General features: G+C 37.6%; 2 protein-coding genes across 2 annotated transcripts in view; both read left to right on the top strand.

Moving 5' to 3' along the window:
- LOC108629177 (membralin) overlaps positions 1 to 11,506 on the top strand; it is a 57,674-nt gene that overhangs the window by 2,555 nt on the left and 43,613 nt on the right. The window contains exons 6-7 of the mRNA XM_026817109.1: positions 673 to 685; positions 2,538 to 2,629. Of these exons, the coding sequence (XP_026672910.1) occupies positions 673 to 685; positions 2,538 to 2,629 (105 nt within the window). The remainder of the gene's footprint in view (positions 1 to 672; positions 686 to 2,537; positions 2,630 to 11,506) is intronic.
- LOC108629189 (cytochrome P450 9e2) lies at positions 6,158 to 7,888 on the top strand. Its single transcript, XM_018031674.2, has one exon. The coding sequence runs from the start codon at positions 6,208 to 6,210 to the stop codon at positions 7,732 to 7,734; it is 1,527 nt and encodes a 508-aa protein (XP_017887163.1). The 5' UTR covers positions 6,158 to 6,207; the 3' UTR covers positions 7,735 to 7,888.

Below are 11,506 nucleotides of genomic sequence, written 5' to 3'. Positions count from 1 at the left end.
ACTTCTAACCGTAGACTATTTTCTTTCTATATAATATTACGGATTTATCAATTATCTTTTAAAAAATTATTTTTGTTGTACATAATACAACAATACTCTTGTTGTGAATTCAAATAAAATAAGTACAATTCGATTTATACCATCCATCATAGAAAGATTAAATATTTATTGTATCACTTAGACATAATGTTACCACTCATTTATGACTACAATCAGTAAAGTTGAAATTTACATTATTATCATATTTACGTCATATATATTTCACAACTGCTCGATATTTTGTAAAGCAGTTATCAATGTTTTATCTATGACGTGTTGGAAAATTGTAAATTTTGAATTTTGTTAAGCTTAACTCTCCTTACCTCTCATAATACCGTACTATGGTATGGGTATGATAAGTACGACTCCAGAATGCTCTGGAGGTGTAAATTAGATGTAGTTTCATGTGCTACGCGTTTCCGATCCGAATATATTTCTCCCCATAAAGGGGATGATGTCACACATATCTACACGACAGCTTCGTACGTGTAAAAGGATATGGCAATCAATTCAAAGTAACCACGCACTGAGGAGGCACCCTCCAACCGCTTGTACCCTCACGTCCTGTGATCCCCTTAGAGTTGAACCGTCGGGTATAAATCAACGTTATTAGAGGCATCATATTCGTTACAGAGGCCCCAAGTCGGTAATTTTGTATCAAATTGTTCTCAAATACGTTGTATTACATCTAATAAATGTCCGTAATGTGGAAGTCAGAAAATTCGGATCATCGTTATTATTTTAATCGATATTTCAATTGCGGGCTAAATGAAACGATAATGTTAATTCGCGGTTTGAAAATTATATCGATTTTCTCGCGTTTGCATATAATTTCGGTTAAGGGATAACTTTTGCTACGTAACCGAATAAATGATTGTCGACGTATTATCAGTGGCTCTGTAGATCCGGAGCTAAACATCACGTATGCCAGATGGGTTGTGAAATTTCGGGATATTCTCTGGGTGTTAGGAAGTGATTGGATCATACACGGACCAACGAATATCTCCACTCGTGTTTAATGGGTTTACCCCGAGCGAACAAATGAGTAATATTGCATACTACTAACCATGATTCAAATGCAATGCATTATGCGGCAGTCTACATCTAGTTGATACCTAGATATTCACGGTGGATATAGTGAAAAGCCAATTACGCTATGCATGAATAATTTTACTAGAAGAATTGTTCAAATCTGGAATAGCATATATTGTGTAAGTCGATTTATGTGCAAAACGAGTTTTAGCTTCCTTTCAACCTTGAGACAATTAATTTTATTATTTATTTGTTGCTCAGATCCTATTGTATTCAACAATATTCATTATAATTTTAAATTTTAATTCTCAAGCAAACGGAAAATTGCGTTTAAATTACATTTCGTGATATTTCACGATATGAATTGCCTTACAACTGTCTCACGCATTTAATTAAATCGGTTCATCATTTTATTGCGCTCGATCCTAAAACGTGTTATCCCTGTTGATACGATTTATTGTTATATTTTATGTTATACATTGCAAATTCGAATGTAGTCTGTGGTTAAAAGAGGGAGAGGGATGAAACCCGTGCCACAACACGTGAATGTTACTACAGTTCTACTTGGAACCACCCTCGGTCAGCCCGCCGTAAAGTCACGTGTACGGGACTGTCGTCATCTATGTATTACCCCCTATCTCCTCTGTCATGTGCACATGACATCGGTTACGATGTAGACTGAAATACTATTCTCTCTCTTTTTCGATTTATCCGGTCGCGCATTTTTTCTTCGTTGCTCTCTTACAATTCTTTAATATCGATATCCTTGTATTCCGCTTTTCTAATTTAATTATCTTAAAAATCTGTATTAACAAAATGCACTGCATGTGAAACTGCTGTTTAGAATTTAAAAAAATAGCATGATTCCATTCTGCGAAAGCGAACGTTTTAATCCAATTTGAGTTAGTTACTCTGGGGTATGTTGGAATCAAATTATTTCGAACTGAGGTACCGTCAGAATCTGGCGTTGGCGGGGCTATTTTTTAAATCTGTTTCTCGTAAATAACATCGACGCATCTGCAAAGTACGATTAAACGTTTCCGTTACCAAGGTTGCCCATAGCAAATAGTGAATTATCTCGGGGGTGTCAGGTGCTAGTTCAATCTGAACTGTTCGCAATTCAATTGCACTATTCGTTCTCAACCCGGTAACCGACTGCGACCGTTCGGCTAGCAATTTATCTCTCATTCTGTCTTTATTGCAGTCCTCTTTTACAAAATAATAGATACTTTTACAGTTTCGCTATGCATCGATCCTTGTTACTCGAAAAAATTTTACCAAAATTGGACATCATATTTAAAATTGTTCGACGTATACTTGTTTATATTCTTATCATACACGCTTACGATGTACTCATGTCGTAATTTATAAGATAGTAGTCATATTATTTACTAGAAAAATGGAGCATTTCGATTTAAAAAGTGTGTAATAAATGTGCCATCTTAAAACTTGCAGTTGAATTTCAGACAATATGTAATACTCACTTTTTCCTTCTTTCAGACTGTTTCAATCTCAATGCTGTTGCGATATTCGCATCATCAGATCTTCATCTTCATTGGTAAGTGATTACGTCTAATAAAATTCCTTATGCTTTTTTAAATGTTTAAAATTTTATTCGCAATACTACGAATGCTTATATGATTTTATGATACTCATTTATTCATTTACGTTTGCTTGTTCTATTAAAACTGTAATTCTACATATTTGCTAAGTAATATAGAAATATTGCATGACTGTAATTTATTTTCATTATGCGTGAACTTGCAAAAGTTGAACAAAATTCTTAAATACTTACACGAAACATTTTTGTTAATTTGTGGAACGGAATTAAGGATGTATTGGCTATACAGTCAATACCAAAAGTTTATGTACCTTAGAAAAACGCATTTTCTATAATTAAAAAGAAATCAGACGTCGGAAAAATAATGCTAATAATAAATAGCTACGTGCTAAAAAGTATAGAAGGAAATATCCAATTAAGTATTGACGCTGACGAAATATTTTCTATCTCAATACTATCGTAAAATCTAGGATCAATGACCGGTTATCTAGAGATATTCTTGAAGTTACTGCAAAATTTTCGCCCTACCCCGTGTCGATTTGATTTCCTTTATATAGGAGCGATTCGTATTGTTTCCATATTCTTCAATAACTATTCGTACAGTCGTTTATAACGCGCAACGATGGAGATTTCGCTTTTTACTACTTTCGAGTTACTGTCGATCAGTCTGATCGTCATCGGTTCTGCAAAGTTCGTTTCAATAGTATACCGACAGTTCACATATTGGAAAAAGAGGAAAGTTCCACACGTGTGGGCATTCCCAGTGTTCGGTTCCGCTTGGAAACTATTCTTTCGTCGAATTAATTTAATGGAGTATAGCTTGTTAGTTTACAATTCTCATCCGAACGCGAGGTATGTCGGTATCATGGATTTTTCCACGCCAACCGTGCTCTTACGGGACACGGAATTGATCAGGGAGATCGGTATAAAGAGTTTCGAACGTTTTCCGAACCATCGAAGTTTCGTCACCGAGGAAATGGACCCGATTTTCGGGAAGAACGTGTTTTCTTTGAAAGATGAACGATGGAGAGAAATGAGGAACACGTTGAGTCCGTCATTCACGACCAGCAAAATGAAATTCATGTTCGATCTGGTATCCAAGTGCGCGCAGGACTTCGTTTGTCACTTGTACGATCATCCGGAACTCTGTACCATGATAGAGGCCAAAAATATGCTCACCAGGTATACGAACGACGTGATAGCTACCTCAGCTTTCGGTATAAGCGTGAACTCGTTGAAGGATCCGGATAACGAGTTCTACAGCAGGGGTATCGACGTGAGCACGTTCACGGGTGTACTTCGTCTGACGAAATTCCTATTGTTCCGGCTTAATCCACACCTGATGAGAATGGCAGGCCTGAGGTTCCTGTCGCGAGCATCCGCGAACTTTTTCTCGAACGTGATCTCCGAAACGATCAAAGCGAGGAAGGAACAAGGCATTGTTAGACCGGATATGATCCACCTCTTGATGCGGGCCACAGACTCGAGCAAATCTTCCCTCAAGATGGACATCAATGATATCGTGGCCCAGGCTTTCATCTTCTTCTTGGCTGGTTTCGACACATCTTCCACTATGATGTGCCACTTGGTTTACGAACTGGCAGTGCATCAAGATATTCAAGAGAGGTTGCGAGAAGAGGTAGATCGTTATTTAAGTGAAGGGAATGGCCAAATTTCTTACGAGTCACTGTCCAAATTGGAATACATGGACATGGTGATATCCGAGACGCTTAGAATGCATCCTCCAACGATGCTGACTGATAGACTCTGTGCGGAAAAGTACGAATTGCCACCAGCAGAATCGGGCTACAATGGTACAACCATTTATCCCAATCAGAATGTTCTTATTCCTATTTTTGCACTACATCATGACCCGAAGTATTTCCCTGATCCAGAAATCTTCAACCCTGAGCGTTTCAGTTTTGATAATAAGGATAAAATCGATCCTTATGCGTATATCCCCTTTGGGTTGGGTCCGCGAAAGTGCATTGGTAATCGTTTTGCTTTGATGGAGACCAAGATTTTGTTGGTTCATCTATTGGAAAAATTTACGATAAAACCTAACGAGAAAACGCCAATTCCACTCGTATATAAGAAAGGGAGCTTCACATTGATATCAAAAGATGGATTCTGGTTTACTTTAGAAAAAAGAAACGTTCCAATTTATTAGCCGAAACTTGTTTTCTTCAAATTTAATCATTTATTCAATTTATCAAGTTTTTATATTATTTTATATCTTCTTTGGAAGGGAATAGATTTCCATTGTTTGTTTGAGAAAATGAACGGGTCAACGGTTTAATTAATAAAACGTGCGTAACTATCACAAGTCGTTGATTTGAAATCCCGAACTCGCGTTCATTATCATCCTATTTTTTTCCTTTTGTATTTCATATGCATCGAAATTCGTTTCATATCACTTTTTTATCGCCGCGTTCTATGTGTATCGAGACTGCTGTGTATGAAAGTGATATAATAGATAACTACGAATTTGTCGTATTTCATAACGTCCGAAATGATTAATATCACGAAAATGAGCAATTTTAGAGACGATATCTCATTTAATAAAAAGATAAAAGTAATTCAACAGTGAAATATTAATTGTTTCATCTGATGTCGTTCTGTTCGAGTTGATTTTTGTACTATATATTATTATATATATATATATGTTATATATATGTACTATATTATTATTCGTAACTGCTACACAGTTCGTTCCCTACTAGTCCCTAAAATTGTCTTTACATATCATAACATGTAATAACTGTAGCTACTATAGCACAAGTGTCGCAGTTAATGATAATTTCATTTCGAGTGTCTCTATCTTCGTTCACTTCATTGATAAAATACTTGCTGCGTAGTTACTCGTTCGTCGTATGTATTTATAACTCTACCGATCGCAGACGTCAGTCAGTAAGAAAATGAACGGGTCAACGGTTTAATTAATAAAACGTGCGTAACTATCACAAGTCGTTGATTTGAAATCCCGAACTCGCGTTCATTATCATCCTATTTTTTTCCTTTTGTATTTCATATGCATCGAAATTCGTTTCATATCACTTTTTTATCGCCGCGTTCTATGTGTATCGAGACTGCTGTGTATGAAAGTGATATAATAGATAACTACGAATTTGTCGTATTTCATAACGTCCGAAATGATTAATATCACGAAAATGAGCAATTTTAGAGACGATATCTCATTTAATAAAAAGATAAAAGTAATTCAACAGTGAAATATTAATTGTTTCATCTGATGTCGTTCTGTTCGAGTTGATTTTTGTACTATATATTATTATATATATATATATGTTATATATATGTACTATATTATTATTCGTAACTGCTACACAGTTCGTTCCCTACTAGTCCCTAAAATTGTCTTTACATATCATAACATGTAATAACTGTAGCTACTATAGCACAAGTGTCGCAGTTAATGATAATTTCATTTCGAGTGTCTCTATCTTCGTTCACTTCATTGATAAAATACTTGCTGCGTAGTTACTCGTTCGTCGTATGTATTTATAACTCTACCGATCGCAGACGTCAGTCAGTCAGCCGCGGCTGGAGTAACAGCAATGGCATTCCTCGCGGTGCCGTCTGTGTTCACCGCATTAGTGATCGTTTTGGTCACTATAGTTTTACTGAAAATAATCGCGGCATTATATAAGCAACAAACTTATTGGAAACATAAGAATGTGCTGTACTTGAAGTCGAATCCTGTGCTCGGAGTGGGTTGGAAATTTTTTGCCCGACGGATGACAATAGCCGAGTTAGGTGAAGCCATATACTACAGTTATCCGAATGCGAGATATGTTGCGAATATGGACCGTACTTTGCCGGTTATAACACTTCGTGATCCGGAATTAATCCGAGAGGTGGCTGTGAAAAATTTCGATCATTTCATGGATCACAAAGTTTTTTTTCAAGAGTCTAATAATCCTTTGTTTATGAAGAACGTTTTCGCGTTACGAGGCGAGCGTTGGAGAGAAATGCGGAGCATCCTCAGTCCTTCGTTCACGGGCAGCAAAATGAAATTCATGTTCGAATTGATATCGAAATGCTCGCAGGATTTCGTGGACTATTTGTACGCACATCCGGAGTATAGCTCGTCGTTCGAGCTGAAGGATGCTTTCACTAAATACACCAACGACGTGATCGCCACGTCCGCTTTCGGCATCAGTGTAAATTCGATGGAAAATCCAGAAAACGAGTTCTTCACCAACGGAAGGAACGTATTCAGCAGTATCATGAACAATGTGCCCAAGTTACTGTTACTGAGCACCTTTCCACGATTAGCAAAAGCCTTAGGTCTAAGATTGATTCCATCCGATATCACATACTTCTTCAGCAAAATCATATCTGAGACGTTGAAGGTGCGCGAAGAGCAAGGTATCGTCAGACCGGACATGCTGCACTTATTAATGCAAGCCAGGGATACGGAAAAGCACCAGATGACTGTCGAAGATATCGTTTCCCAGGCGTTCATCTTCTTCCTAGCTGGCTTTGAGACGTCCGCCAATTTAATGTGCTTCTTCCTGTACGAGCTAGCTTTGAACCCAGACATTCAAGAAAAGCTGCGTGAGGAAGTTGATCGTTCCATGGACGAAGGAAATGGGACGATTTCTTACGATATTCTTATGAAAATGGAATACATGGAGATGGTGACATCGGAGACACTTCGAAAGTATCCAGCGCTGATTATCATCGACAGAGTTTGCACGAAGGAGTACGAATTCCCTCCAGCGGAGGATGGATACAACAGCGCGACTATGTATCCGGATAGTTTAATTCATTTGCCTGTGTATGCGTTGCAACACGATCCTAAATATTTCCCAGATCCGGAGAAATTTGATCCTGAACGATTTAGGGATCCGAGTAAGATCACTCCTTACACGTATTTTCCGTTCGGTATTGGTCCTCGAAAATGCATCGGAGATCGTTTCGCGTTAATGGAAACAAAAATAGTGATAGCGCATCTTCTGCATAGATTCGTAGTGAAACGTATTGAAAAAACTCAGGTACCACTTGTGTTTAAAAAGTGGACAATGAATCTGGCACCCGAGAAAGGATTCTGGGTTGGTTTAGAAAAAAGATTTGCATAAATGTATCTTCAAAGCTTACTTCAATTTTCATTTGATTTATTTTGTAAAGATTATAAATAACAAAACTGTCGGACTATTGGCAATCACTAATTTAGAACTAAGAAATAAATGTATTGTTTTATATTTTATTTAATAAAGCAATATAGGTAACGTATTTTCCTATACCATCTATTACAAAAGATTAAAATAATCCATCTATTGTCTTTTACAAATTTTAATAATCCATTTCTGAGCCTGATAAATGATAACTAATTTTATCTTTATTTTTTTACGAACGATGAATTATGATAAATAACTGATAGTCCCGTACATTTATCAATTATGATGTCAACGTCGACATCAGCTGAAATAAATTATTCTTCGAGCTAAATGCTGTTCCAGAAAAATTGCTCTTGCAAATGACAATAAGCTTGACAAATACATTTTCATTTGACAACATTACGTTATGACAAACTAGAGAGAGAATAGCATCCTAGCAAGAAATCTAGTAATAAAGTGTTATGCAATGAGGTTTGTAGACTGAAGGCTGGGCGGAAGTTTAAAAATATACTTCACATAGTATCACTCTCTGTTAAGTAAACACTGGAATGATTCTTTTCATGACATGAGGTATTTCGTTTATTAACAGAATTTGTTATACATGATTAACAGAAATGTGAAACAACCATTATTTATACAAAGTGCGGGATATGTTTTACGATAAACAAAAATGGATTTGGTGGAAACTCTTTTCGGAGAACACTGTAGTTTCTTCACGTGAGTGACGTAACATAAGCGTCTCACTCCCTCTACTTCATCTTACACGATAAATCCATGTGTACACGTACATGTGTATCCGTGCATATTTATAAGATTCCTGATAGTCAATAGAACCATAGTCATTTACTAACCCACGATGGACTCACTCTTCCTTTCGTTTACTCTGTCGGTCACCGCCTTGATGATCTTCGGTTTGATCAAATTTACTTTTTTGCTGTACCAGCAACGCAACTACTGGAAGAAGCGACGTATTCCCTACATCGGAGCGATGCCAGTATTCGGTACCGCATGGAGAATCTTCTTTCATCTCATGTCCCTTCCCGATTATTTCACGTTCGTTTATAATTATTACCCGAACGCGAGGTATCTCGGTGTAATGGACTTCTCGACGCCGGCTATAGTAATCCGGGACCCCGAGTTGATCAGACAGATAACCATCAAGAGCTTCGAACACTTTCCCGACCATCAGGCCTTCCTCAACGAGAAGATAGACCCGATTTTCGGGAAGAATGTGTTCTCACTGCGTGGCGATCGCTGGAGAGAGATGCGCAACACTTTGAGTCCGTTGTTCACTTCGAGCAAGATGCGGTCTATGTTCGAACTGGTATCCAAATGTTCACAAGAGTTCGCTGATTATTTGTACGATCATCCGGACTTCTCGTCATCGATCGAAATCAAGGACGCGTTCACCAGATACGCCAATGATGTGATCGCTACGGTCGCGTTCGGGATAAGCGTGAACTCGCTGAAAAATCGGGACAACGAGTTCTACAGGAAAGGCGCCGAGGCGACGAATTTCGGGGGTGTCTTTCGATTGATAAAGTTCCTGTTATTCCGTATGAGTCCGCGTTTGACCAGAATGGCTGGATTTTCGTTCCTGCCACGCGACTCCACTAACTTCTTCCATCGAGTCGTTTCCGAGACGGTGAAAACGCGGGACGAGCAGAACATCGTTCGGCCTGATATGATTCACCTCCTGATGCAAACTAGGGAGAAAGCGAATCCCGTGGATCATCAGATGACCATCGACGATATTACCGCACAGGCGTTTATTTTTTTCCTGGCTGGCTTCGACACGTCCGCCACGCTGATGTGTTACGTCGTCCATGAGCTGGCGGTGAATCCGAGCATCCAAGAGAAGCTGCGACAAGAGGTGGATCGATACATGGAGGAAGGAAACGGGAAGATCTCGTACGAGGTTCTCTCAAGAATGGAATACATGGAAATGGTGACGTTGGAGACGCTGCGAAAGTATCCGCCGGTAGTTTTCATCGATAGGTTGTGCGCGCAGAAGTTCGAACTGCCCCCAGCGGAAGCTGGTTACAACAGTGTAATTGTATACCCGGATAACATCGTTTGGTTTCCAGTTTACGCGTTGCACCACGATCCGAAGTATTTCCCCGATCCGGAGAAGTTCGATCCCGAACGCTTTAGCGAGTCGAACAGGGATAACGTCGCTCCATACACGTATATGCCTTTCGGTTTCGGGCCCCGAAAGTGCATCGGGAATCGTTTCGCCTTGATGGAGACTAAAATTCTGATTGTCTATCTATTGCACAGATTCCGTGTGAAACCCGTCGAGGAGACGAAGGTACCTATCGAGTTCAGTAAGAAAAATTTTTCGTTAACGCCAGATGCCGGGTTTTGGGTCGGTTTGGAGAGGAGAGACCTTTAAGGCCTACATTCAGTCCTCCTCGTTTCCTGTATATTATTTGAAAATCATATGTGGTGATAGATATGTGTATGTATAATGCACTTAATGTTTGTACGTGACGATTGCATTTATAAACTCGTTAGTTTTGTGTATGAAAGTTGTTTGCACGAAAGAAACTTTCGATACACTTTAAAAATTGTATACTTCAATTCTATACTTTATTATGTATGGTCTATAATAAAAAACAAATATCACAATCTTATTATTGAAAAATGTTACACCATTTATCTTTAATCTTATCATGTATAGCAATTGCATGGGTCGTCGTTAATTATTCATTATAGGTAATTATAGTCTGTCGTCATTGAAGTCACGCGCGTAGTTTCCTCCAACGTATTTAATCTAAGTGACACAGTTTTTTAAACTTGGATGCTATTTCGTCCTGGTTTATTCGAAAAACAAGATTTTTAAACGGATCTGTAATTTAAATACAGTTTTATTCTTTTTTTATTAAACTATTTATTGCAACTGTTTATATGAATTGTATATATTTTATTTTAATTTGGAAGTTTGTTGTTTATTTGAGTGCATTATAGAATGAAGCATACAACCTACATATTCATTTGGCGTAATTTGTGTGACGCATTAACGCAGTACCATCAATCGGGGATAAAGTAAATATGATCGTGAACCGGTTTATCTAAGCATAGACATAGGGAGCCATTAAATCTGTTTACGCATGTACGGTGCAGTCACATTTCTCAAGTCATTTTCCTCCTTCCGCACTAAGTTATTTTCTTTACCTTCGAAATTACGTATTTTATACTATTCGTAGATTTATCCTTTTTTGCCATCAATTCAATTGATTAGCAACTAACAGATAAATGAAATAAATTGTACAGTATAGTATCAGTATATAAATATTTTATTTTTTTTAACCAATTAATCAAGCAATAGATAAATAAAAATTGATCCTCTATATGGTTCCCATATTGCTTAAATATTATTTTCGAAAGTGTGGTTTTTACTTTCCTTTTATTCATAAACAGCTGCTTTGATTACGACACAGATGAGATAGTCATGGGTTCAACGAACTATTAAGTGCGATCATAGAACTGTTGATCAATACTCTCATGAATAAATCAACAATAATCAAGAAATTATTATAGCGAAAGACTTTTTGTTTTGCTCCCGTCATCTCGTGGTTCTTAACTATGTACCTTCAATTAATTAACTAGTAATGAATAATCTAATTATTTTCTAGTATTTGTTTCTCTTTCACGAGATACTTGAAAAGAAGGGTGTAAGACTAGTTTTTAAGCTGAATGTTTTTGACAAGATATTTTTTCACTCTTCCCT

Source organism: Ceratina calcarata, unplaced genomic scaffold, assembly GCF_001652005.2.
Source record: "Ceratina calcarata isolate Rehan_Ccalc_2016 unplaced genomic scaffold, ASM165200v1 scaffold555.2, whole genome shotgun sequence".
NCBI classification, from domain to species: domain Eukaryota; kingdom Metazoa; phylum Arthropoda; class Insecta; order Hymenoptera; family Apidae; genus Ceratina; species Ceratina calcarata.
This window is presented reverse-complemented; position numbering and strand designations above follow the sequence as displayed.

Coding starts and splice junctions, on each gene's coding strand:
- LOC108629189 (XM_018031674.2), top strand. CDS start 6,208: ATGGCATTCCTCGCGGTGCCGTCTGTGTTCACCGCATTAGTGATCGTT.